Consider the following 24,651-nt stretch of genomic DNA (forward strand, 5'->3'; position numbering starts at 1 on the left):
GCATAGCCATGGGCATCAAACTATACACAGGGCTGCCGCAGCAGGGCCCTGTCTGCACAGACTGCACTCTAACTGTAGTGGCCCATTTACTCTTAAAGTTGGAAGATCCTAAGAAGCAGAAGCATGAATACCCTTACACCCAAATGGATACCTCATAACCCTAATCATACAGGAGACGGTTACTACATGCTATAACAATTTATGCTATCCCATACATTGAACACACATACGCTGGATGCACAGAATGAAAGAATCTAGTTTGTAGTGTGAATCAGCCATTAATCTGGAAATTTTAAGGGTTTTAAACATCCTTTTTAAAAAAATTGCTCACCAGTGAAATAGTTTTCACTAGGGCTTGAGTTGTGCTATGAGGATCAAGCAGCATATGCTTATTACACTGTGGCTCATTATGTTTTGTTTGGAAGTTGAAACTATAAATTGTTTGTATTGCTTGGAATGCAAATTCAAAAATCAACAAAGAGGCATTTTATCTTTGGCTTTGCAGTATATTAAAGCCAAAGTATAACCAGAAATCATTTTTAAATGCCACTAACGTAAATTAGCTCCGTTGAGGAGGAGCTGTATAGTTATTATATCTAAACCAGAGAAAGCTGTTTACTGTTACCATGGAAATGCTAAAAACAATGATAACTGGGTGGAACTTTTTGGCAGTTCACAAATACTGAAAGTACTTTTTATATAGAAACTATTTCAAACTGAAAAATAAAATATGAATTCTGGATAGTTTAAACTGAAAGTAACATTAAAAATCTACGAACTAAACATAATGTAATTTATATCCCTCCCAGCCCAGCATAATCTTTAGCACTTAGGAACTTTAACTATCCCCAACTTAAATATTCTTGGACGTTCAAGGCAGGTAAAGATTAATACCCCATAGTCCTAGTACAGCCACCAGTCAACTTCCTGTTGAATGCAGATTACAATGCACATATAAAGCAAACTTCTGAATTCTAAAATTCCATATTCTGTTACACAGAATATTCTGGTAACAGAATTTGCATTTCAGTAGACATCTTAGGAGACTGAAGAGAAAGGGTATTTAAGAAGGTGCAATTAATATTTATAGTGATTTATAGTTTATAGTGATCTATAGTTTTATTGCTATTACTAGTCCCAGGCAGTTTTTATCAATTTTTATTGACTGCATCATGTTTATGACACATAAACATGTGGGGGGAGGTGTAGAAGGGAGGGGGAGCTGCCAGAGATTTCCCCAGCAGCTGCAGCAGCAACTCCCAAGACCGCCAAATCCCTTGGCAGCAGCAAGTCAAACTTTTTTAAAAAACAAAATGTAAGGGTACCCCCCCCAAAACCAGTTTGAATTCGAACCAGACATGCCCAGTCCAGTTCAAATTCAAACTGAACCGGGCAAACCGGTTTTGTGCACATTCCTAGAAGGAAGATCTCTGACTTCACGCCAACTGATAGAGACTCCATTGCTCCCCTGAGTTCTCTGCCACATGCAGTCTCACTACAGTTGACTTTAGAGACTAAGAAACAGCAAGAATCTCTCACAGCTTCTGTGTGTCTGAAGGATCTGAGGCAAAAAGAGACAGATGTAGTCACCCCCATATCCTCTGCTGGTGCCAAAGGATGAGATCAGTGATGACCACAGATAATGTGTGACTACCAGGACCAGGCAAAATATATGCCCCCCTGACACACACACCCCCAAAAGACTGTCTTTAGGGCATGGCAAGCAAGATGACCACCTCAGACCCTGCTTTTTTACCCCCACTAAATTAACTGGAAGGGGCCCTTATGGACCGATTTGCCTCAGGCCCTGCACCCAACCAGGGCTCTCTAAGGACAGCATTGCTCTCGCCTCCCATCATTTGTGGGTTGGAAGGGGTTGAAGTACTTCCCGAGATCTAGAAGCCATACTTGGTTTGAGGGAACAGGTGGTGGGACTTGGGCTGGTGAGGCAGACTGCCCAAGGTACTGGCTTCAAAGCGGGATGGGTGGACTGGGGGAAAGGACTCAAACTCTCTATTACTCCATAGTAACGCGCTTCAAACTTGACAGGCCTCTAGTTAGTTTGACAATAGCATCATAGAGTGGTGGTGTTCTGAGCAGTCATTACAGTTCATGGCCTAGATGGAGACTTTTCTTTAACTTTTAAAGTCTCCTAGATGGAGACTTTAACTTTTTACTAGGCATGTGCCCAAACCGAAGTTTGTGCACCAGTCTGAATTTGGACAGCTTTGTGGTTCCACACTTTTAAAGGTGCTGCTTGAACCGCCCCCCCCCCCCCCCCGGTGCTGCCCTTGAACTGCCAATCTGGCTCATTATTGGGCCAAACCGGAATGAACCGCTTCATGGAACCACAAATCTCAGTTCATGCACATGCCTACTTTTTACCCTTGCGATTGCAATTTAAATGCCATCCAGATTTAAGAGACAAAAGGCAAATTAAGATACTCTAAAGGTAATGCTTGCTTTAAAACTGAATTCCATCTCAATCTCCAATTATTTCAAAAATCTGGATTCTACCAAATCCAGCTCAAAGAAACCAGTTAAGTAGATGCTTACAATATTGATTAGTTCATCTTTTCTCAAAAAGAACGTGTTATTCTTTTAATTGTCTAAAATCCCAGCTTATCCCTAAAAAGACCGAAAGGGGTATACAGTACATTTAAATAAATACCAAGCGAAGAGGAGAAAGGGGATTCTCACAGAAATCCCTGTTCGTCAACTTCTCCTCCTTGTTGCAGCTGCAAACTTGTACCTACGGTCAAAAAGCTGGTAGCTCCTTTACCTCATAGATATCGGGTATGAAGTGTTTCTTGAAGTAGACCCCAAGGGCTGGGTCCACGTTTTGAAACGCAGCCATGGCCCCAGGGGGTGGAGAAGCCGCACTTCAGCTGACCGCTCCTTTCCGCACCCCCGGCTGCTCTTGGTTGCCTAGCGACCAGCCTGCAACTGACTGCCCCCCAGGCCGGGCTGCTGCGTGGTCAGCGCGCGTTCCATGGCCAGCCGCTGCTCACTCCTGTCTCCCTCCACAAGCGCCACTTCTGGCTCAAAAAAATACCTGAATGCATTTGAACGTGCGTTCGAAATGCACCAGCCCTGAAAGGTCTACTGATGGTGTTTCCCGCTGAACCCCCAGCCCGCTGATTGAGATAATTCAACCACTCGCCTCCACGTTCGTTACACTAACTTATCAGGCGGCCACCACGTGTTTATTTCCTTCGCAGAGCTTCCGCCAGTGTTTTTATTAACAGCTGCACATGGATATTGAATGGGCGGGCGAAGCCTTTATATTTTTTTTTCTTGCTGAATTTCCGCCTGCCTTGCAGCCGTGAGCACCTTGGCAGAAATGAAGGCTGCGGACTAGCGTGCGGAAATAACCCCACGTTAGCTGCGCTACTACGTTGGGTTGCCAACTTTTCAGTGGTACACTGTAGTTCTGACTTTCACAGTAGCTTGATGTGGCAGTACAGAGATTAACAAAAACGTGTATACTGTGAAAACTTTCTCCTGATTTCTGCACCTCTAGCTGCCTGCTGTTAGAAGTACACGAACAGAGCAGGGTTGTGTTTTTGTTTTTAGCCAGCTGGCAACTCGAGTTATAACGTCCACAGATAAGCGTTCCTGTCTGTGCGTGGAGGTTTGTGTAGCTTCTTTTGTGTGGCTGTTTACCAGCGATGTGTCTGTCCTTCCTCCCTACATCTCCATGCCGGTGAAGACAGGACGCTCTGTTGAATTCCTTCCCGTTACACAGCTGTTCTAGGCACGAGCGCCAGAAACAAAACCCATAAATGTTAGGGAGTGATAACAACCACAGGGATGCGTGTGAGCCTGTGCGTGTAGAGGCCTATCGCGGTTAGTACGTAATATTTTGTACGAACGAGGCGAGGAGAGTTGACTACGTTGCATGGCGCTGAGGAGCAAAGTGAAGGCTCTTGCTCAAGTTGTTCTTCCAGGGCACAGAGAGGAGGAGGAGGAGGAGTCACGCTCTCGCCTCGTCAGAGAGAAGCAATATCACATGGCGGTCTTGTGGTGCGGATGGCTGAGCGGCCAACTCCTTTCCTGGTCGGCATGAGGAACTCCAGGGGCTCTACGGGGTTGGTGGTGGGCCTGGTGGTTGGGGCTGGCGTCTGTTATTGGCTTTACAGAGTGACTTCGAGGAGGAGGAGGAGGAAAAGTGGTGGGGCTGGGAAACTAGTAGCGGGAACAAAAGGCGAACGTCTTCGGAATGACCCTAGCCTTGCTTCTCAGTCGCTCCTTTCGGGGGAATATGAGGTGGCTGGCTCAGAGAGCGGCTTATTGCAGCAAGCATCCGGTATGTCTGTGATTTCCAGCACTCTCCTGAAAGATTCTAGAAGTCTTCGGCAAGGTAAGATGTTGGTCAGAGAGAGAGATGCTTTTCATGTATAGATACTGTTGATATAATGGGGACCTGGTGGCCACTACGCTTTTGTTAAGGGTGTGCGTAGTCAAACAATTTAATATGCAATCTAGAGTTGATAACAGCAGAAGGATGTGTTGTGTGCTAAAAACATGTTATGATTGTATTCCAATTCTGGATTGTATTCCAATTCTGGATTACCCCATGCCCCAATTCCCCCCCGCCAGCACTCAGTTTTGGTAAAAGCCTTTGGGGTGGCAGTGTACCTCCCTGACACTCCTTCCTCCTCTCTGGCCGGAAGTATTGGACACATGTTGCATGCGTGATGTGCACCTGCGTGCCCGATACTTACAGCCAAAGAGGAGCAAGGGGTAGCAGAGATGTACAGTGCTGCCCCAAAGGCTTTTACCAAAACTCAGCGTTGGCAGGGGGAGGGGTAAGTACACTCTCCCCTGCCCTTAAAGCGAGACCCCCACCTTTGAACCTTGAACCCACTCAGTGTTCGAATCTGTTCAGAGGCCCGTAAAAGGGCCTCCGAACTGGTTCGTGCACATCCCTACAACGGATGGTGCCTTATTAAATGGATGTACATCTCCCCACGATTAGGCTGTAGAACAAGTCTCTTGGCTTCCCTCTTTCCAGCTTTTGCTGTGCCTCGCCCCTTTCCTTAAGAGATGTGTCTTATTTTTTTAAAAAATACCTGTTTTTATGCAGACGTCACCTAATGGCGTAAGCATCCTGCCTAGAGAGCAGTAGGCTGTTGGTTCAAATCCCCACTGGTGTGTTTCTCAGACTATGGGAAACACCTATATTGGGCAGCAGCAATACAGGAAGATGCTGAAAGGCATCATCTCATACTGTGTGGGAGAAGGCTCCCACTCCTATATTCTACCAAGAAAACCACATGGCTCTGTGGTTGCCAGGAGTCAACGGTGACTCTATGACACAGTCTTTCCTTTTTTATGCAGACACCCATGAATCCCACTGCCTATTAAGTTCATTGGGGTGGTCAGGTTGTGGTTCCCACCAGCTCGTTTGGTGACCCAATACTGGGCCTTCCCTAGAGTTGCTCCAGGGCTCTGGAACATGCCCTCAAATGAAATCAGAGCCTCCTCATCTCTGTTTTTAAGCGACTTGAAAATGCATCTATTTTATCAGGTTTTTCATTTATAATGTTTTGAAGTTTTATTGATGGTTATTTTAATTTGTTTTATATGACTTAAGGTTTTAATTGTTGAGTTTTAATTGTAAACTACCCAGCTATTTTATATGGGGTGGTATATACATATGACAAATAAAATTCATCATACATTGCTAATTTCTTAGTGAAAGGAGTTGATTCTTACATTGCAGAACTAAAAATAAGTTACAACCTGTTTCAAATTCTGCCCCCCCCCCCGCTGCCTTGTGTTCATATTTCTTCATATGTGGCCTGTATACAGTTGGTAAGATTTAGTGTAATAAGAGAAACCCAGTCCCACAATTCTATGGAGAGGAAGCAAATATGTATAGGAAATGCATCATTATTCCATAATATTATTAAATGAAATAGAAAATGCACTTGTTCAAATGCATCTTTAGGCATGTGGAAGAGAACCAGGGGCGTAGCTATAGTTGAGTGAAAGGGTTCAAAGACCACGGCCCCCTGCTCCTGAGGGTCCTCCAGCTCCATCCCTCCCTATTTTCTTCATTATCTCCCTCACTCTTGGGGGCCTCCAGAGAGAGGGATGAACACGGCCCCCTCTGCCCTAGCTACACCCCTGAAGAGAACCTTTGTCATTTCATTTTGCTAATGAACCAAAGAAGTAGGACTCTGTATTATGATAGCTGTTTTACAAATGGGGCCTTGAACCCATGTTAGTAACTTGCCCTCCACCACCCAAGTGAAACTGTGACAACTAATATTTTAACAGTCATAGGAACATAGGAAGCTACCATATACAGAGTCAGACCATTGGTCCATCTAGCTCAGTATTGTCTTCACAGACTGGCAGCGACTTCTCCAAGGTTGCAGGCAGGAATCTCTCTCAGCCCTATCTTAGAGATGCTAGGGAGGGAACTTGGAAACTACTGTCATTGGATTATAGTAGCTCAGGGTAGTGACTACATAAAGGGGCAAAATGGGTTTAAAACTCGGCTTCAAAATGTCTTGTTTTAAAAAAAGAAGTTAAATATATGTGGAAAAAATCTAAGAACATGTCTCCATTACAAATATTTAACACTAAACTAATTAAATGTAATTAGCTTAAATATATAATTTAGGTGGACTATCCATTCATATTTAAGTACATTTTAGCTACTGTAAACTAATGCAGCCTTTCAAATAGCTAACATAGAGAGAATTGCTAACATGCAACTCGCTCCTAACCCTTGGACCAAGACATTTTTCTGACTTGGGCAAAAGTCAATAATAATGCACGTGCTGCACATGAGTGCTTATCATTCTTGAAGTGGCCAAGAAGAAGGCTATGCTGCCAAGTGGCAATGATAACTGAACAGAGCCATTCCTGGCTGAAGTCAGCAGGGGTAGAAAAGGTGTGAACAGCATGCTCCCTGCAGAGCAAGTAAGTGTGGTGGCAGTGGATGGTGGTGGGACCTCGGCATTTGCCTGTCCCCGTGCCCTTCCCTGAACCCACACTGAAGCAAATGCCTCACCCTGTCTCATAGAAGGGCCACCTTTTCCAATTAAATGCCTCCCCAAGAAAAACAGTTAACCGTGTGTGTGTGTGAAAATTTGCAGGTGTAGATCTTCCAAAACCATCTGATAATCTAGAGGTACACCACATACAGAAACTTATTAATCTACTTGAGTCTACAGAAGATCCCTCAATTCAGGAACAAGCCTTGGTTACCCTGAGCAACTCTGCTGCATTCTCTGTAAATCAAGTAAGTAGTCTCTATTATTTTAAACAATGCACAAAGAAAAGGAAATTTCTGTTCACTATATGTGTGTGTGTGTGTGTGTGTGTATTTTATTTTTTTTTCATATAAAATGTAAACCCCTTCCAGCAATGCCACTGTCAGATTGAATTGGACTCTCTTTTTGGGCTGTGGATAGAGCTATTGGCCATGATCTAAACCTGCACCTCTAATTCTGGGTACTCAGTGTGGCTTTGGACTTGTATTTTTTGAGTCTTCCATTTTGGGTGGGCTGCTGCTGAGTGCAGGTTCTTTAGTTTTAGTTTTTATAATTCTCAATTTTTAGCTTTTAAAATAACTTTTAATGTGAGCCAACCTGAGCATAATAAAACCAATTTATCTTTTGAGTTTGATGTGTTTAACCAGAAGGAATCAGCTGGCATTCAGACTAATATCCATGTAGTGGGGAGGGGAGATTTTTGCCAATTAATTTCTTCCTTCTGCAGCTTTCTGTGTCTCCCAAAAGAGTGTGTCTGGGTTGTGGGCCCCTTGGGAACATATTTTCAAAAGGCACAGAGGGATACTGAAGAAAAGGGAATTGGTGACTATTGTCCTTCCCTCTCATTGCACACATGAAAAATGTTTCGCGTGTGTGTGTGCAGCATTAGTCTGGATGTCAGCCAGGGTATAAATCTTCAAAATAATTAAAATAAAATATGTTTTACTACAACCTGGCTTAGAACAGTGCTACAATTTCTTCTGTGTTGTAACCATAATTTTTAATCAACCCTTGCTTATGGCAGGAATAACGCATAATCAATATCTGCATCTTCAGTAACCCTATTGCCAGAATCGCAACAGATCCATGACAATTTCCCCTACATCAGTATTAGATGTTTTGTAAAACAAATAGGGTTTGGAGTTGAGAGAGTACTCTACTATGTTGTAGTTGTCCCTCCACTGAGAGAGAAAATAAAAAGGTCATTAGTAATCAAGAAGGGAAGGGAGATCCCTGTGTATCTTTCCCAACTTTGGCTGCAACCCAAACAGACCTGTTGCAATAGAAAATGTATCCAAGTGCATTTGGGGAAGTGTTGCCAATTCTCAGCTTCAGAATATTTATTCTTTCTTCTGCCTTCGAGCATATATAATCAAGTTGTTTTCACAGATTAGAGAAAAATATCTATATATTTAATTGTCTTACGGCCAACCCGGTAGAGAACTCTGGGGATGTTGAGACATGTCTGGATACCTGCTGGAACTCTTGCGAGGTCCTGCAAGAGTTCCAACCATTGCCTTGGGAAGGAATGGGCAGGAGCAGGAACATTGCCTCAGATGGGAGGGCAACAGGCGGTGAGGGGTCCGTTGGGGGGCGGGAGGCGAACGGGCGGCAAGACAAAAAGGGGCCGCGTAAAGAAGGCAGCGGGCCTGGCTGGAGGATCCTGGCTGGTCGGGCAGCAGGGGCGGGCTCCTGAAAATGGCCAGACGGAGGCTGGCGGAGCAACTGGGGCTGTTGTGGTGGGCATGGGGGCTGGGAGTGGGGAGAACAGCAGAGGAGGAAATGGGGAACAGACTGGGGCGGGGGGGGGGAGTGGCGCAGATGGTGTGTTCCGGGTCTGCTAGTAAACATAAATTGCTTAATTGAATTATTTTTTATTTCAGGCAGAACTCACATTTTCTCTTTATAACTTTTAGGATATCATTCGAAATGTAGGTGGCATTTCTGTGATTGGAAAAACACTTTCAGTTCCTATTGCTAAAGTTAAAGAAAAAGCACTGAATGCTCTTAATAACTTGAGTATGAATATTAAAAATCAAGAAGAGATAAAGGTGAGTTTGAAATAAAAGGTCTATGCAAACAGATCACAAAATTTATAAAGAACATTTGTTTGTTTTGATTTCTATACTGCCCTTCCAAAAATGGCTCAGGGCAGTTTATATTAAAATAAAAACAATGTGAAACCAATTAACAATTAAAACATTTAAAACATTTTTAAAACACTGCAAGGCCAGGCCAAACAGGTCTTAAGAGCTCTCCTGAAGGCCAATAATGAATTCAAATTACGGATTTCTGCAGGGAGTGCATTCCACAGCCCAGGGGCAGGTACAGAGAAGGCCCATGTTTGAGTCACCACCCGACGTACCGGTGGTAACTAGAGATGGACCTCCTCAGATGACCTTAATGTACAGTGGGGATCATGTAGAAGAAGGCACTCTCTAAGGTAGGGGTGAGGAACCTTGGCCCTCCTGCAGATGTTGGCCTACAATTCCCATAATCCCTAGCTATTGGCCTCTGTGGCTGGGGATTATGGGAGTTTTAGTCCAAAAACAGCTGGAGGGCCAAGGTTCCCCACTCCTGCTCTAAGGTAACCCGGACCTAAGCCATTCAGGGCTTTAAAAGTAATAACCATCACTTTGTATTTTGTCCGGAAACATATCGGCAGCCAGTGCAACTGTTTTAAAATAAGCATAATATGGTCCCTCCGGGTTGCCCCAGAGACCAATCTGGCTGCCACATTTTGAACTAACTGAAGTTTCAAACTGTGCACAAAGGCAGCCCCATGTATAGCAATTGCAATAGTCAAGCCTGGAGGTTACCAGCTGATGCACCACTGTTTTGAGGTCATGTTCTTCAAGGAATGGACGCAGCTGTCGAATCTGCCGAAGCTGATAGAAAGCACTCCTGGCTGTTCAGGAGTACTCCCAAGCCACATACCTGCCCCTTCCAGGGGAGTGTAACCCCATCCAGCACAGGAAGCTCTAACTTATCTCTCAAATTCTGAGCCCCAACAATGAGCACCTCCGTCTTGCTTGGATTCAGTTTCAATTTGTTATCCCTCATCTTGCCCATTACTGCCTGTAGGCAGGCATTTAGGGAATGAATGCCATTTCCTGATGATGAAAATGAAAAGAAGTAGGTTTGGGTGTCATCAGCATACTGATAACACCCAGCACCAAAATGCCTGGTGATGTCACCCAGTGGTTTCATGTAGATATTAAAAAGCATTGGTGACAGAATGTAGCCCTGAGGGTCTCCGCATAACCGCTCCCATTTTGAGGAGCAGCTGTCACCAAGCTCCACCATCTGGAATCGCCATCTGTAATCTACCTTAGAGATAGGAGCAGAACCACTTCAAAGCAGTGCCCCCTATCCCCAACTCCCCCGGCCAATCCAGAAAGATACCATGGTGGTTGGTGTCGAACGCCGCCGAGAGATCCAGAAGAACCAGCAGAGTCACACTCCCTCTGTCGATTCCCCGGTAGAGGTCATCCATTAGGCTGACCAAGGCTCTCTCAACCCCAAAGCCAGCTCTAAAGCCAGTTTGAAATGGGTGTAGATAATCAGCTTCCTCCAAAACTGCCTGGAGCTGGTCAGCTAGCACCCTCTCAATCACCTCACCCAACCAAGGAGGACTGGAGACCAACCTATAACTCAGGGGCATAACAAGGCTGGAGTGGGCCCAGAGACAAAATTTTAAAATGGGCCCCTCGCTGATACACACACACACACTTCACAATATATAGTCATGTGACTTGCCTCTGGGGGGGGCCTCGAGGCGTGGGGGCCCCCAGGCAGCCGCCTCCCCTTGCCTAATAGTAGTTACGCCCCTGCTATAACTATCTATCGCTAAGAGGTCCAGGAAAAGCTTCTTAAGAAGCAATCTAATGATTGCCTCCTTCAAACAAGGAGGCACCCTACCCTCCCTCAGCAATGCATTTATGATATTAACCAGGCCACCTCCAACAATTTCCCTGCTAGATAGAAGCAAGCAAGTTGGGTAAGGATCCAGAGAACAAGTGGTAGGTCACACCGTCCTGAGCAGTTTGTCCACATCCTCAGGAGTCACAGATTGAACCTGATCCAATCTTAATACTGCAAGAGGGATTGCTGGACACCTCCTTCATTGACTGCAGAAATAGTGGAGTCCAAGTCGGCTTGAATACAGGAGATTTTGTCCACAAAGAATCCACTAAAAGCGTCACAGAATGCTTCCGGGGACTGATCTAAAGCAGAAGGAGCAGAAAGCAAACTCCTCACAATCCAGGATAGCTCTGCTGAACGTGAACCTGTGGATGCAATGCACACAGACCAAAATCTCTTTCCCTTTTCTGCATGTACCGCAACCGCATAAGCCTTCAAATGGGTCCTATGCTATGTCCTGTCAGATTCAGTTCTCTTCCACTTGCGTTCCAGTCACCTACCCAGCTGCTTCAGCTCCCGCAACTCCTCAGTATATCAAGGGGTCGTTTTAGAAGCAGGTCAGAAGGGATGCTTAGTTCCCTATTCCAGGTTCCCACCAGGGCATCAACAGAATCACCAGCCGCACCAACTTCGAAACCCTCCAAGGCTTTTTGGAATCATACTGGGTCCAGAAGCCTCTTTGGGCAGACCATCCTAATAGGTCCACCACCTCTGCTGCAGAGGTGGATTGTGGCTGTGAAACCAACCTTTAACCAGGTAGTGGTCTGTCCATGACAATGGGGAAATGACCAGATCCCCCACCCATGGAACACCCCCCAATCCAAATAAAAGACTAAATGAGTGTGTGGTTGGCAACATGAGTTGGTTCAGAAACTAATTTGGATAGGCCCATAGTTGTCATGGCCGCTATGAACTCCTGAGCCGCACCAGACAAGCCAGTCCCAACATGGATGCTGAATTCCCCCAGCACCAAAAGCCTAGGAAAGTCCAACACCAACTCCGCAACCAGCTCCATCAGCTCAGTTAGGGAGTCAGTTGGGCAGCGGGGTGGACGGTACACCAACAGAATCCCCAGTCTATCTCTAGTTCCCAGCCTCAGAAATACACACTCAGTATAAGTTAACTGTCTCACAGGGGCCCTGGTAAGGGAGATGGTATTCTTATGGACCACAGCCACTCCACCCACCCACTTCCCCTAGCCTGCTCCACAACAGAGTAACCTGGTGGGGGAAGCTGAGCCCACACTGGACCACTTGCCTCCCCCAGCCAGGTCTCAGTTATACATGCCAGGTCAGCTCCCTCATCCATGATCAAATCATGGACAATTTCAGTCCTATTCTGAACTGACCTGGCATTGCAGAGGAGTGGCTAGACGCTAGAAAGTTGGAGCTGCTCCCTGAGTTGAGGCCTGAGAGTTGACAAGGCAGTTGGGAGTGGAAACAGTTACTAAATTACTGATTTCCCTTCCCCTGTAATGGCCAGCTGCTCTGTCAGCGCCAATTCTTCTATTCTCCACCAGAGAATAGTAATAGCTGCCCCAGAACTTCCAGATGCACCCTACCCCCTCCATCATCCCAAATACATATTGGCAAAAAGGGCTGCCACAACCCAATAAAAATAAGACCAGCAGCCTCTAGCCCACACTTCCCCCCAGCCACCCTGAAGGCCCAGCCCCCAAAGCTGGTCCCCTTTGGTGGCTGCACCTGCTGACACAGCCGCTCCTTAAATAGCCTCCGTGCCACTCCTCTCACAGGAGACACCTAGGACAAAGCTGGTACGAGTACCGAGTACCGGCAGATGTTGATTATCAGCACTCAAAAGGAGGGAACTGAAACTCCAGCCGGACTGCAATGCTGGAACAGCCGATGTTCTGGCTTTTTCTGGCCAGCAAGGGTGCGGGGGAGGCTGTTTTTAATCTCACCCATGGTCCAGTAGAGTCAAGGCCACTGACTCTCGCCCTGGTCTTTTCCAGGGAAATTTAATGCCATTCTAGTTACATTAAAACCAATGAGAGCTTTCTCATTTAATTCATTGTGATGCTTATTATTCATCTAAGGTACAGATGATAGTAAATCTTCAAAACCCACATTAACACATGCTGCACTTTGGGCAATGGTATGGTTGAATATGGTATGATGCTATTGCAAACCAATATGATGCATTCTTGGCTTTGTATCAGTATTCAGATTACACTAAATCAGTTATGCAGTTTAGCTGGTTTATAAATTGTTATGGTAGAATCTAAAGTTAAAAGAATTGCTCTTGGATATGTTAAGGATACCTTGGAAATACATATTGAGAATAAAAGATCTGACTAAACCTAAAATATGCTGCCTAAAGAATTCTTAATCTGAGAAATAACTTTTGCTCAATTATTTGTAGTACAGTCGTCCCTTGTCAACCGCAGGGGTTCCATTTCTGGAAACCCTCGCAGTTGGCGAATTTGCGGTAGGCAAGACATTGATAGTAATGGGAAACGGGGTTAGGGGAATCATGATCAGGAAGTACCCTTAAAATGAAGGGGGGGAAATAGAACAAATCCCCCTGACCCCTGGAAATTCCCCCTAAAAACTACCCAGACTTTTGGGGAAAGGTCCCAAACCGCGAATACTTAGGTCACGGTTGGCAAAGGGTGGTGACAGTTTCCCAATAGTGGATACTCAAGTCTGCGATTGGGGAAACCCGTGATAGGCGAGGGACGACTGTAGTAGCTCTTCGTGTTAATTTGATTTTATTAAGTTTTATCTGCCACTAGCTTTGCTTATGTTACATTGTTAGATTATTACTAGAGATTTTTTTTTGTTTTTTCCTGAGATATATATTACCAAAGTCTGTGAGGAAACTCATTCATCTCCTTTGAACTCTGAGTTGCAACTAGCTGGGCTTCGCTTCTTAACCAATATGTCTGTTACCAATTACTATCATTACATGATGACTAGCTCTGTCCCATGCTTTCTTCACTTGCTTTTGGAAGGAAATGAAAGAACACAGGTACTTTATACCATCCTATCTTAAGTTTGAAGAAGGAAAATCTTTACTGTTCTGCTGTTCTTATCAGAAAAACTTATGAAGGTGAGCTTAAGAGCTCTATCTACAGTAAATTGCTTTGAAAATAAATAGTATGCATGCAGATAAGGTTAATATCAACTGTAGAGAGCCAGCGTGGTGTAGTGGCTAGAGTGCTGGACTAGGACCAGGGAGATCCGAGTTCAAATCCCCATTCAGCCATGATACTTGCTGGGTGACTCTGGGCCAGTCAGCTCTCTCTCAGCCTAACCTACTTCACAGGGTTGTTGTGAGGAGAAACCTAAGTATGTAGTACACCGCTCTGGGCTCCTTGGAGGAAGAGCGGGACGTTGATGATGATGATAGAAAAATGGGTGGTTTTTTGCAGATGGGTAGGAGGGAATATGGACACTTTGCCTTTCTGAACTCTGGAGGCATCAGCCAACTCAGGGGAACTTTTTCAGCCCTAATTAGATAAGTGGTTAGATCCTGAGTTCAAAAACAGTTGCTTATCACTCATTCACAGAACAAGATTTTAGTTTGAAATTCTTCCATCTGATATTTATTTTCTGGTTTAGAGTAGTAACCTATCAGTGCCACAAGATGGCCATCCATGAAAAGAAGTAAGTAATAACAGCAGAGAATTTTGTTTTGTCTGGTATAAAATGATGCATAGAATATATTGCCTCTTTGGATTAGACTCCCTGTTCCCACTTAAGCATGAGAAGGCATAATTCATTGAGAACACATAGTTGATTTAAAATTGTTAAAATTGGCGATGAATTTTATGTTAAGAATGGGTAGAGAAAGTGGGCCCCAGAAGACAAAGGATGCTATTAATCTTCCTGCTGCATTGCAGTCTTGTATAAAGTTTACACACCATAAGTCAGACTCAAGTTGTTGCAGAGACGGCAAAGGAATTTTTTATTTTATTTACATTTCTATCCCGATCTTCCTCTGAGGATCCCAGAGCAGTGTGTCCATGGTTATGTTTATCCTCACAACAACCCTGTGAAGTAGGTTAAGCTGAGTCAGAAGTGACTGGCCCGGAATCACCCAATGTGTGTCATGACTGTATGGAGATTTGAACTTTGGTCTCTCTGGTCCTAGTTAAACACTGTGTGTTTTTCAGGACGAAGCCCCACTGTATTCAATGGGACTTAACAATGAAGTAAACATGCTTAGGATTGCAGCATAGAATTCAGTTTGGGGAAGGAGAAATCACCATTGCCAGAAAGCTGGACTTGTATTCTTTCAGTACTATTTCTTGCTTTTCAGGTATGTTTTTAATTCTATAGATGAGTTCCATAGATAATTACATATTTTGTTTTATTTTTGTTTAGATTCAGGTTCTAAAAGTGCTTGTGAACTTATCAGCAAACCCAACTATGACAGAACATCTTCTTAATGCTCAGGTGAGGCTACTATTTTTGTGTTCCTTCCAAGACATGTTTGAATAAATGTTAACAGTTTGAGATAGTGGGGGTAGAAAATATTCCAGAATACTAGTTGGAGATTGCTTGAGATGTATGATTCTCAAAATGTAAGGAGGGCTGCCCCAAGGAGGTCTAAATTCAGAATTTACTGACAAATGGCTAAAGTCCGCGAAAGAGGGGCATGTAGGAAGCAATGAAGTCAAATACAGATTTTCAGCATGTTCTCAAAGATCTCCATGCAAAAACTTCAGGATTTACCATCATCCCTGGCATTGTCAAACTTGCATGAAACTCCATGCTCAGAAATATTGAATACTGTATTTACCTTGCTTTGCCTATGCTGTGTCTATAAACCAATAGACCTTTAGTGTAAGTTTAACTTGGAAAATATTTATTAATGAAAGTAACAGTACATAATAGTTGTTCTGTTCAAAATAGTTTCATTAAAGTGAAATGAAAAATATTTTGGTGGTTACTTGTAATGTGAATGTTTACAATTAGATTCTACACTAGTAAACTAGTGCTTAGGATGGCATGTACTAGCCACTGCACCAGTATAATGATCACAAATAATATTCAGTCTGCATTGGAGATTCTTGTCTCATACTTGTCTGATACATTTCCTGAAGACTATTGGAGTTTTTTTTAATCTATGCACAGGATGAGTGAAGATAGTTTTTCATGCTATCTAGTGTAGCTAGCAGCAGTGTAGCTTTTAAATGAACATTTCCATTTTCCAGACTATCACATTCTAGGGTTTAGAGTCCAAAGAAGTTTTCATGTTCTAAAATATAAACCAGTGCTCTTAAGAGGAAGTATGCCTTCTAGAGTGGTCTGGCATGATATCTAACAGTTAAGATGCTTAAAGTATACAGAACTGTTCTTTGCTGTAAGCTATTTTGTGTGGATTTTATAAAAAGCCATTCATTTGTAGTATTTCTAATAAATGTGACCAGCTATGTTGTGTTCTGTGTCTGTTTTAATTATATAGGCACCATTCCTATTAACCCTTTTTGAGAGCTGCATAAACAAAGAAGTTCTTCTCAGAGTCCTGGCATTTGCCACAAATTTGGCAAAGCATATGAAAAAAGAGAAGACTGCTGCCCACCAACACAGTGAAGATTCAGTTTTTTCTGTACTCTGGGGAAACTCTACAGACTGTGCTCAAAAACTGGCAGCTTTATTATACCATCATGACACAGAAGTCAAAGAAGAAGTTGCAAAACTAATAATGCAGCAGTGTTGAATTGGAGATGGAACTGTTTAGATGTACCCTCCTGCATCAAACCAAATCATCAGTACCAGCATCCTGTTCCCCAGAGTGACCAAACAGATGTGTCTGGCAAACCTGCAAGCAGGGCAATAGCCCTCTCCCACTGTTACGCAGTGATATGCTGTCTCTGAACCTGGAGACTCCATGGTTGTAATGATTAGTAGCCATTTATATATGTCATGAATTTATCTAATTTTTTAAAGCTATCTAAGCTAATAGCCAATATTGCATCTTGTGGCAGCAAGAGTTCTAGATGCTGAATGAAAGACCCTGGCAGACTTGTATGGGTGGATGTGATCGGACAGATACCCCAGCGCCAAGCCATGTAGGGCTTTAAAGATCAAAAACGGCACCTTGAATCTAGCCCAGAAGCAAACTTGCAGAGTGGAGCTGCTGCAGGATAGGTATAATATGTGTACAAAGAACACTCTCAAGCATCCTTGGGACAAACTGGAATGCATTGTAGTAATCCAATTTGGATGTTACCAGTACATGGGTAACTGAGATCTGACTTTCCCAAGTAGGGTCATATCTGCTAAAAGGCATTCCTGTAATCAGCTGCCATCTGTGCTTCTGAGGATTGTGTTGGGGCTAGGAGTATCCTTAAATTACAAACACTGTCTTTCAGAGGGAGCATGACCTTGTCCAAGATCAGATTTAACTCATCACTTGAATGCTTGGTTTTACCAATCTGGATTAAGTTTCAGCTTGCTTGACCTCATCTGGCACAGGCCATCCATCATCTCCCTAGTATCTATATTATTAATCCCGGTAGACGTGCCTCTGTGGCGATGCGTCCCGGCAACCCAGCAGATTGGCTGGGAAGCCGAGGCGCCGGATTGGCTGGGCGGTGGAGCTCACAGCGCGGCAGGATTCATGAGACTGTTGAGCTGCTGCTCAGGGAAATGGCAGACGGAGGCGGGACCAGCCGTGGCGGGCACTGTGCGCCGCCAGTGTGAGGAAGAGGCAGCAGGAGCAAATGGGCCAGCAAGCCGGTCAGAAACCACAAGCAAGGGTGGGCAGTGGAGTTAGGGAAAAGGGGCTGAAGGGGGGGTAGCCAGGGAGAACTAGGGGCGCAGATGCTATGCGCCCGGTCAACTAATCTAACTTAAATGACAGAGCTGGGTATTATCAGCATATCAGTACTATGGCAGGAGTGGGCAAACTTAGCCCACCAGCTACTGTTGAACTACTACTACTACACTGTGGCTGGAGATGGAAGTTGTACTTCAACAGCTGCTGGTGGGCCAAGTTTGCCCATCCCTGTACTACAGCCATGGATGAACCCTGTGGTGCCCCCAGGCCAATGGACAAGGAGTAGAGAAGGGAGCCCCCAGCAGCACCTTTTGAGTATAGCCCTCCAGATAGCAACAGAGCCACCACAGAAGATGAGCTAGGAGGATACTGTGATTAATGGTGACTACTGGGTCTAAGTAGCCACCTAATGGCGCAGTGGGAAATGACTTGCCTAGCAAGCAGACATTGCTAGTTCGAATCCCTGCTGGTATGTTTCCCAGACTATAGGAAACACAGATATAAGAAGATGCTGAAAGGCATCTCATACTGCATGGAAGGAGGCAATGGTAAATCCCTCCTGTATTCTACCAAAGAAAAATCCCAAGGCTCTGTGGTCAGCAGGAGCTGACAATGGCTCGACAGCACACTTTGCCTTACTGAGTCTAAATTATGTAACAAATGTTACACACACACCCCCTCCAAAAAAAGCTTGTAGTTGGATCATGAGAACTACCTCCATTGAAGAGTAACATGATATAGAATTCCAGTATACTTAAGTTGCTTTGCTGTAAACAGAAAAACATCCACATGTGAACTCTATTTGCAGCTCCAACAAATACAACAGAAGGAAATGCAGTTAAATCAGTCTCTGTACTCACAAGTTAGCTTTGTTTGTAATGAAATGTTTACTGGACTGGTCAAACAGCGGAGGAAAGTTACACACGTTTAAATATTGCATATTTGGAGAAATGATACAAGACAAGCAAACCATAATTCAGAGAGAAAGGAGTACTTAAATGCATTCATATAAATTGGGGTGCACTCAGAAGAAAGCATAGCTAGCAAGCGTTATTCCAGTACCCACAATAATTCAAAGTATTGTGCAATAAAGTAGTAACATTTGAGCGTCTATTTTGTAAATCAGTATAGTAATTTGATACATTTGGCAGTCTTACAATACTGAACAAGTTTATAGTCATGCTTTCAATTGCATAAGCAACCTAAACATATTTTTCCACATCGTACTGCTATCAGAGTTTGTTTGGGTCAGGGAGGGGGAAAGTAGAAACAAAGAGCTGAATAAAGATTTCAGAGAACAATCTGGTGATCTTAGTTATAGGAACAGTACTTGCTAATCTAATTCTCAGAACAATAGAAGTATTCAGGCCTGTGACAAAGAGCAATTTCACAGTGAAAACAAACTGCAGGTGCACAGAATCTGGATAAAGTACAGATACTGTGAGGCATTTTTAGTAGTTGCAACTCTTTAAAAAGGCACATTAGATTTCTAAACTTGGCTTTTTATTTGCAAATTAAAATACAAGCATTCAGTAAAAAGTATTGTTTAAAATGTGCTCCAGCAACAATATTGGAAGACTTCATCTCAAATCTTAATTTCATCAGCTATGAAGGCACAGGGCACATACTCCAGGTGAATTGCTCATAAAAAAATAATGGACTGAGAATTATTCACACCAAGGCTGTAGTGTTCAAAGCATTTATTTGCTTCAGTATGACTTTTGCATTGGTTGCAAGGCTCAAAACCACTTCTAGCAGGGTAGTGTAATTGTTCTTAGACTAATATTGAGCAGCTTCTCAGTTACAGCATAACACAAAACCCAAGCAAGTCAGGGTAACTTGGATTGGAACAGCCTTTGATGTCAAGTCTGCTGTTTTAAGCATACTTGCTGGAAAGTCAGTCCCATTGACATGTGGGCCTTACTTTTCAGTAAACATGCATAGGATTGGGCTGTGTATCTCCTTTCCAGAATAGCAGATCATAAGCACAGTTACTAAAAATTCTCATCATTTCAGTGGGACTTCCTTCCAAGGGACTGCTTTTAGGACACACAAAGCTGCTATCTAATTGCTAGCTCTGAACACATAGGAATAGTTTTGATGAACAGTTTTATTTTCAAATACTGTAGAGTCTATAGAACATATGAATTCTAGAGAACATGTAGTTTATATATGTTGAACAATGCTATAGAATTCTTCACTTTTGGCAGTCAGGTGAGTTGTAGGAGAGGATGAAGGGCCCACTATCAGATAAAAAAGGCTCTATAAGCACAGCTGAGTGCAAATGTGCACATGATCTCTGGACAGAAGCTCACAATCCTTTGCACATGCAATCCAGGAGCTGATGTGGGAGATTTTGCTCACCTAGAGCAGTCTCTCAGTCAAACACATGCAGAAAATGATTTCTATATACAAATCACCTCTCTGCTGAGTCTCCAAGTCCTCATGGTACCAAATCTGCATGTTCATTGAGAGTTCTTACCTCATCTTATTCCCCCAGCACTGAACCAGAAAGTTTTAAACTGGGTGAATAGAGGCTTAAAAGGCATACAGAAGTTTGGTGCAGGGAGCAGCTATGCAACCAAACACATGCCCCCTTGGCTCTTCCAGATTGTGGCCTAATCCCCCCAAACACGCAGTTAATACCTGTAGTGGCATTGCTACACAACAAAAATAGTGAGCAACATTCAGAATAAGTCCCACTGAAATTAATGTTACATAAATTACTCATGACTAACTACACTGAATGTTGTCCAATATTCTTAAAAGATGAAATAGTATTCTACAGGCAATGTTAGCTAAGTTAATAGCATCCAGAGTTGCAATTCCATTGTTTTAAAAAAGTGTTTTATAAAGCTGATATGCAAGGGGATTTAGGGAACTGGTTGATAAATACACACGAAGTCTTAAAAATACAATTTAATTTTTTTTATGTATTCTCAATCTTTTCTGCTTTGTCAGATGTGCATAAGAAACTGAATATTTCTATTTATTCGAATCCATCATCATTTATATTTAAATCTTTTGACTCTCCATGCTTTAAGACAAAGAAATCTTCTGTTTTTAATCCATATCTATCAAGAGCTTCTTTCAGTTTAGCTGGAGGATCCAGGTAGTACTGTGGAGACAAAAAGACAATACTATTGGAGAAGTCAGTTTAAGCTTCCGGGAAACATTCACAGGCATACGAAATATTGTTCTAACAAATTTAGAGGGAAAATTTTAAAGCCGCTGAAGTCAAGTGAGATTGCTGAAGTTCTTGTACAAGCTCTGGATGTGGCTACTACTTGAAGCAACCTTTCACTTCTATGATTATCTGCAAGGAGTACTGCAGATCAGGTCCTGCTATTACAGGACCAGTTAACAACCAGAACATCAGTAGCTGAGACTAGTAGTATATATTTTTGTCTCTGGAGCAAACTTCTTGTGGGAGGTGGCAGGCCAGGGGGGGATATCTCAGTGGCCCAGACACAGTCTCAGGAGACAAGGGCAGTCAAAAGAACAAAACAGAGAAGCAGGTTTCAAGCTGGTGCTTGAGAACAGCAAGTTATGTGAAGATTGCCCAATACATTTTAAGTAGTGTCTTTAGGGACAGAATCTTCAGATTACTATGCTTTCTCTTCCTCTCAGAGTCTTGTCTTTATTCTTAATTTGCAATACTGCAGGTAGGGCAATTTTGTTGTTCTACAGTTTTTAGAAATACTTTATAAATAAGTATTTATATATCTTGTTTTAATACATCAGTGAAAGCAACACACTCAAAAGCATGATACTTAATACTTGCATGCTTAATACTTGTATTAAGCAAAGGGTCTTCCAGAAGATAGGAAGACCCTTTGCTCCTAAAGAAAACCACTAGTTGAAATGCATTAGATAGTCTTCATACAATAAGATTGCTTCTATCCAGCACCAGGTGGAGGTGTGGCTTTTCCTTTGTTCTTCCAGATACAGTCTTTCAGGCTTACCCATCTATGAACCAAATTGTATAACAATTGGTAACTACTTCTGGTTTTTTCATCAGCAGTTACATTATACCGTATTTACCTGAATCCAAGACTAGGTTTTTTCCAAGTTCTTTGATGACAGAAACTTGGTGAGGGTCACCTTAAATTCAGAATCCTCTTCCTTTTGAGTAAATACAGTATTAAAAATATGTAATGCAGGGTATGTAAAGTGATGATTTAGCAGGTGGTACTCTACCAGTGTTTGTAAATAATTTTTGACACAGGAGTGGGGCAATTGTTCCATTACTAGGCCTACTCCATGTTCCAGACATGCACAAAACTTTCAGTTTCTCAGTATCAAGTGCAATTCTTGAGCTACACTAGCCAACTTGTTTGGGAAAGCAATGTTTAGACCCCAGCAGTAGGCATTCTAATATGCTTTTCTTTCACGGGGCTGCAGACAAGAAAAACTGCCAAATTCTTTATCTGTGCTTTTATTTTTCATAGAAGCTGCCCTTAGAAGCTCCCAAAATTGCTCTTAAAGGTCAAATCAAATGTATCATTCATGCTTGTGAGGGTGTCCCCCCCCACACACACACACTTAACAGCAACTGCAAAGGGAACATTTAAATCTTTTCATGCTGCAGTCCCAATGACAATGTCTGTGGGAGGGAAGCCTCACTTGTAGCGAATGAAGAGCTTCCCTCCTGGAGCTTACAGAGCTATTGGGGAGAGATGGGAGGGCAGTTACCAGAACTGCAGTTCAAGGAGAAATTCCCCATGCATCATGGTCCCAGTAGTGATCATCCATGACTATTCAACTATTCTAGTAAGAAAATGACATGTTCCGTGTCATGTCCAGTTTGACCTTAGGTTCCTCTGAATTCAAAAAGAAGAGTGCAAGTTTGGTGTGACTGCAAGAGCCTTCTTCAAGTAGTGCCAAACTGCTTTTTGAACATGAAGAGCACTTTGAAGTTTTTGTGGGGACCATTTCTGAACTTATTTTGCAGTTTTCTTTTCAGGTGCACACTTCTACCACAAATATTTTAATACCAATTTTCAAGAGAAGTTTCCAAAGCAGTTTACGTGGAGAAATAAATAAATGATGATGGATCCCTGTCCCTAAAGGGCTCACAATCTACACTTCTGCCTAATCTGTAATCTTGCAACCAATATGCCATGACTAGCATACTAGCCGACCCCACACATAGCATCTGTGTACTCTTTGGGGCCAGTGATTACCCCTTCCCCCGCACCTTCTGCCCCAGTCTCCAAGGTCTGCTCACCCCAGCATCTGTGCCTTCCCCGGAGGGCTCCTCTCACTTTTCCCTCCCCGCCCGCTGGCAGTGCTTTCCTTCCCTGCCGGGCGCGGCTCCGCCACCCACCCAGCTGGGCTCCTCTCAGCCGCCCTCTTCCTGGTGGCGGGGCTGCTACCTTCTCCTTCTCCTCACTGTGGCCAGGCCGGCCACCTGCCTCCATTACCGTGGCCGGGCCCGCCGCCACCTCCCCACCATGGCCAGGCCCAGCCATCATCACCCAATGCTGGGAACTCTCATGTGTCGCGAGAGTTCTGTCGCAAAAGCCTTGCCACATCTCCACACATGGCCAGCCAAGTGAATTAATTATATAGATATTGTAAGTCAGCTCTTTGTCTTGTGGTAAAGCACAAACCACTGCACACATGGTATACTTGGCCATTATGTATGCTGTGCAGTATATATGGAAGATGCAGCAGCAGCAGTCTACTAGCAGAACACTTTGGGGATGCAGAAATCCCTGCTCACAGAAGCTTTGTTTTCAACAAATAAGTTTCTCAGAGGTTACGAAATGCTTACAGGAGAAGTAACTAGTGGGAGCAGTTGTTTACACATGATAGCCAATTTGTAACAAACTGGCTCAGCTCTTGACTCAGAGAAATCTTAAGGAACATGTAGTACTAGCACCAGAGGCGTATCTAGGGAAAATAGTGCCCAGGACAAGCACTGAAATTGCGCCCCCTGGCCAAACATCTGACACCCATCTTTCAGATAACTTTACCATAATATCAGCTGAAAAATACAAATCAAGCTTGTTAATCTTTTAATATTTCAAAAACTATTTAGCAGTGGACGTAGCCAGACCAAAAAATGCTGGAAAACTACAAATTTCAGTATGCTGGGGCTCATGAAATACCCAAATACTATGTGGAGGTGTACTTGGAAAACTGAACAGAAGTGCCTGTCTAATTCTCTACCATGCATCTACTAGCATCACTATTACATATGTTTTAAAAATAAATGGAGAATTTGACTTTTCCCAGATACTCTGAAAATAATTAAAGGATATGCAGAGTAAACTGTGTCACTGCTTGGAATATATTTGAGTATTTCAGAAAGACAGTTAAAATGAGAGAAAGAGAGCAAGAAACTCCCAGTGGGCCTTAATACTAAGGATTTCACACTGATTCAAAGACAAACTCACTATTAATAGCCATATTATTATGACATCACATTTAACTCACTTATCACAAGAAGCAAAGTAAGAGCAAATGAATACAATCCTAGCTCATAAGCTTCAGCTCAGTATTCACAAGCCCTCTGTACATAGTGCCAAACTGAATATGTGTACATTGACTTATATTAAATTTTTAAAAAATTACCTGTAGCCCCTTTCGGGGGCTTCCGATAGGGCATGGTGGGGGGCTGCAAAGGACCCCCATCCCCCCGCCAGCCTCTTAATTCACTGCTGCAGCCTGACCCAGGCTGATTTTGGGGCCTGTTTGGGACTACAAAGATCGGCGTGGTGGCCATTTTGGAGGCTGCCATGCATGCTCAAATGGCCTCTGCAAAGCCTAGCAAGGCCTAGGGCTTCACAGGGACCATTGGATCATGTTCGGTGGCCATATTTAAAAATAATGCGTTTTTTTAAAAAAATGGCCGCCAAAAATTAAATGGCCACCGCACATGCTCAAATGGCCTCTGAGAGGCCTGGCATGGCCCATGGCCTCACAGAGGCCATTTGAGCATGCACAGTGGCCATTT

General features: G+C 43.4%; 3 protein-coding genes across 9 annotated transcripts in view; 1 reads left to right on the forward strand and 2 right to left on the reverse strand.

The window, feature by feature from the left end:
* The window catches only part of FBXL13 (F-box and leucine rich repeat protein 13), a 176,894-nt gene extending 173,141 nt beyond the window's left edge, over window positions 1-3,753 (reverse strand). For 4 of the 5 annotated variants that reach the window (XM_053258482.1, XM_053258478.1, XM_053258477.1 and 1 more), the window contains exon 1: window positions 2,783-3,753. In XM_053258482.1, coding sequence (XP_053114457.1) covers window positions 2,783-2,857 — 75 coding nt within the window. In that variant the 5' untranslated portion in view covers window positions 2,858-3,753. Of the gene's footprint in view, window positions 1-2,756 lie in introns of all 5 variants that reach the window. The other variant, XM_053258480.1, reaches the window with a different exon arrangement.
* Window positions 3,754-3,896: 143 nt separating this feature from the next.
* Window positions 3,897-24,651, forward strand: part of ARMC10 (armadillo repeat containing 10) — a 41,552-nt gene continuing 20,797 nt past the window's right edge. The window contains exons 1-6 of one of the 3 annotated variants that reach the window (XM_053258492.1): window positions 3,897-4,363; window positions 7,116-7,261; window positions 8,930-9,064; window positions 13,752-13,928; window positions 15,287-15,358; window positions 16,371-18,798. In XM_053258492.1, coding sequence (XP_053114467.1) covers window positions 4,033-4,363; window positions 7,116-7,261; window positions 8,930-9,064; window positions 13,752-13,928; window positions 15,287-15,358; window positions 16,371-16,625 — 1,116 coding nt within the window. In that variant the 5' untranslated portion in view covers window positions 3,897-4,032 and the 3' untranslated portion in view covers window positions 16,626-18,798. Of the gene's footprint in view, window positions 4,364-7,115; window positions 7,262-8,929; window positions 9,065-13,751; window positions 13,929-15,286; window positions 15,359-16,370; window positions 18,799-24,651 lie in introns of those variants that run through there. The other 2 variants (XM_053258494.1, XM_053258493.1) reach the window with 2 other exon arrangements.
* The window catches only part of NAPEPLD (N-acyl phosphatidylethanolamine phospholipase D), a 38,471-nt gene continuing 32,370 nt past the window's right edge, over window positions 18,551-24,651 (reverse strand). Inside the window, exon 5 of the mRNA XM_053258485.1 lies at window positions 18,551-20,805. Within this exon, the coding sequence (XP_053114460.1) occupies window positions 20,677-20,805 (129 nt within the window). The 3' untranslated portion in view covers window positions 18,551-20,676. The remainder of the gene's footprint in view (window positions 20,806-24,651) is intronic.

Source organism: Hemicordylus capensis, chromosome 5 (assembly GCF_027244095.1).
Source record: "Hemicordylus capensis ecotype Gifberg chromosome 5, rHemCap1.1.pri, whole genome shotgun sequence".
NCBI classification, from domain to species: Eukaryota; Metazoa; Chordata; class Lepidosauria; order Squamata; family Cordylidae; genus Hemicordylus; species Hemicordylus capensis.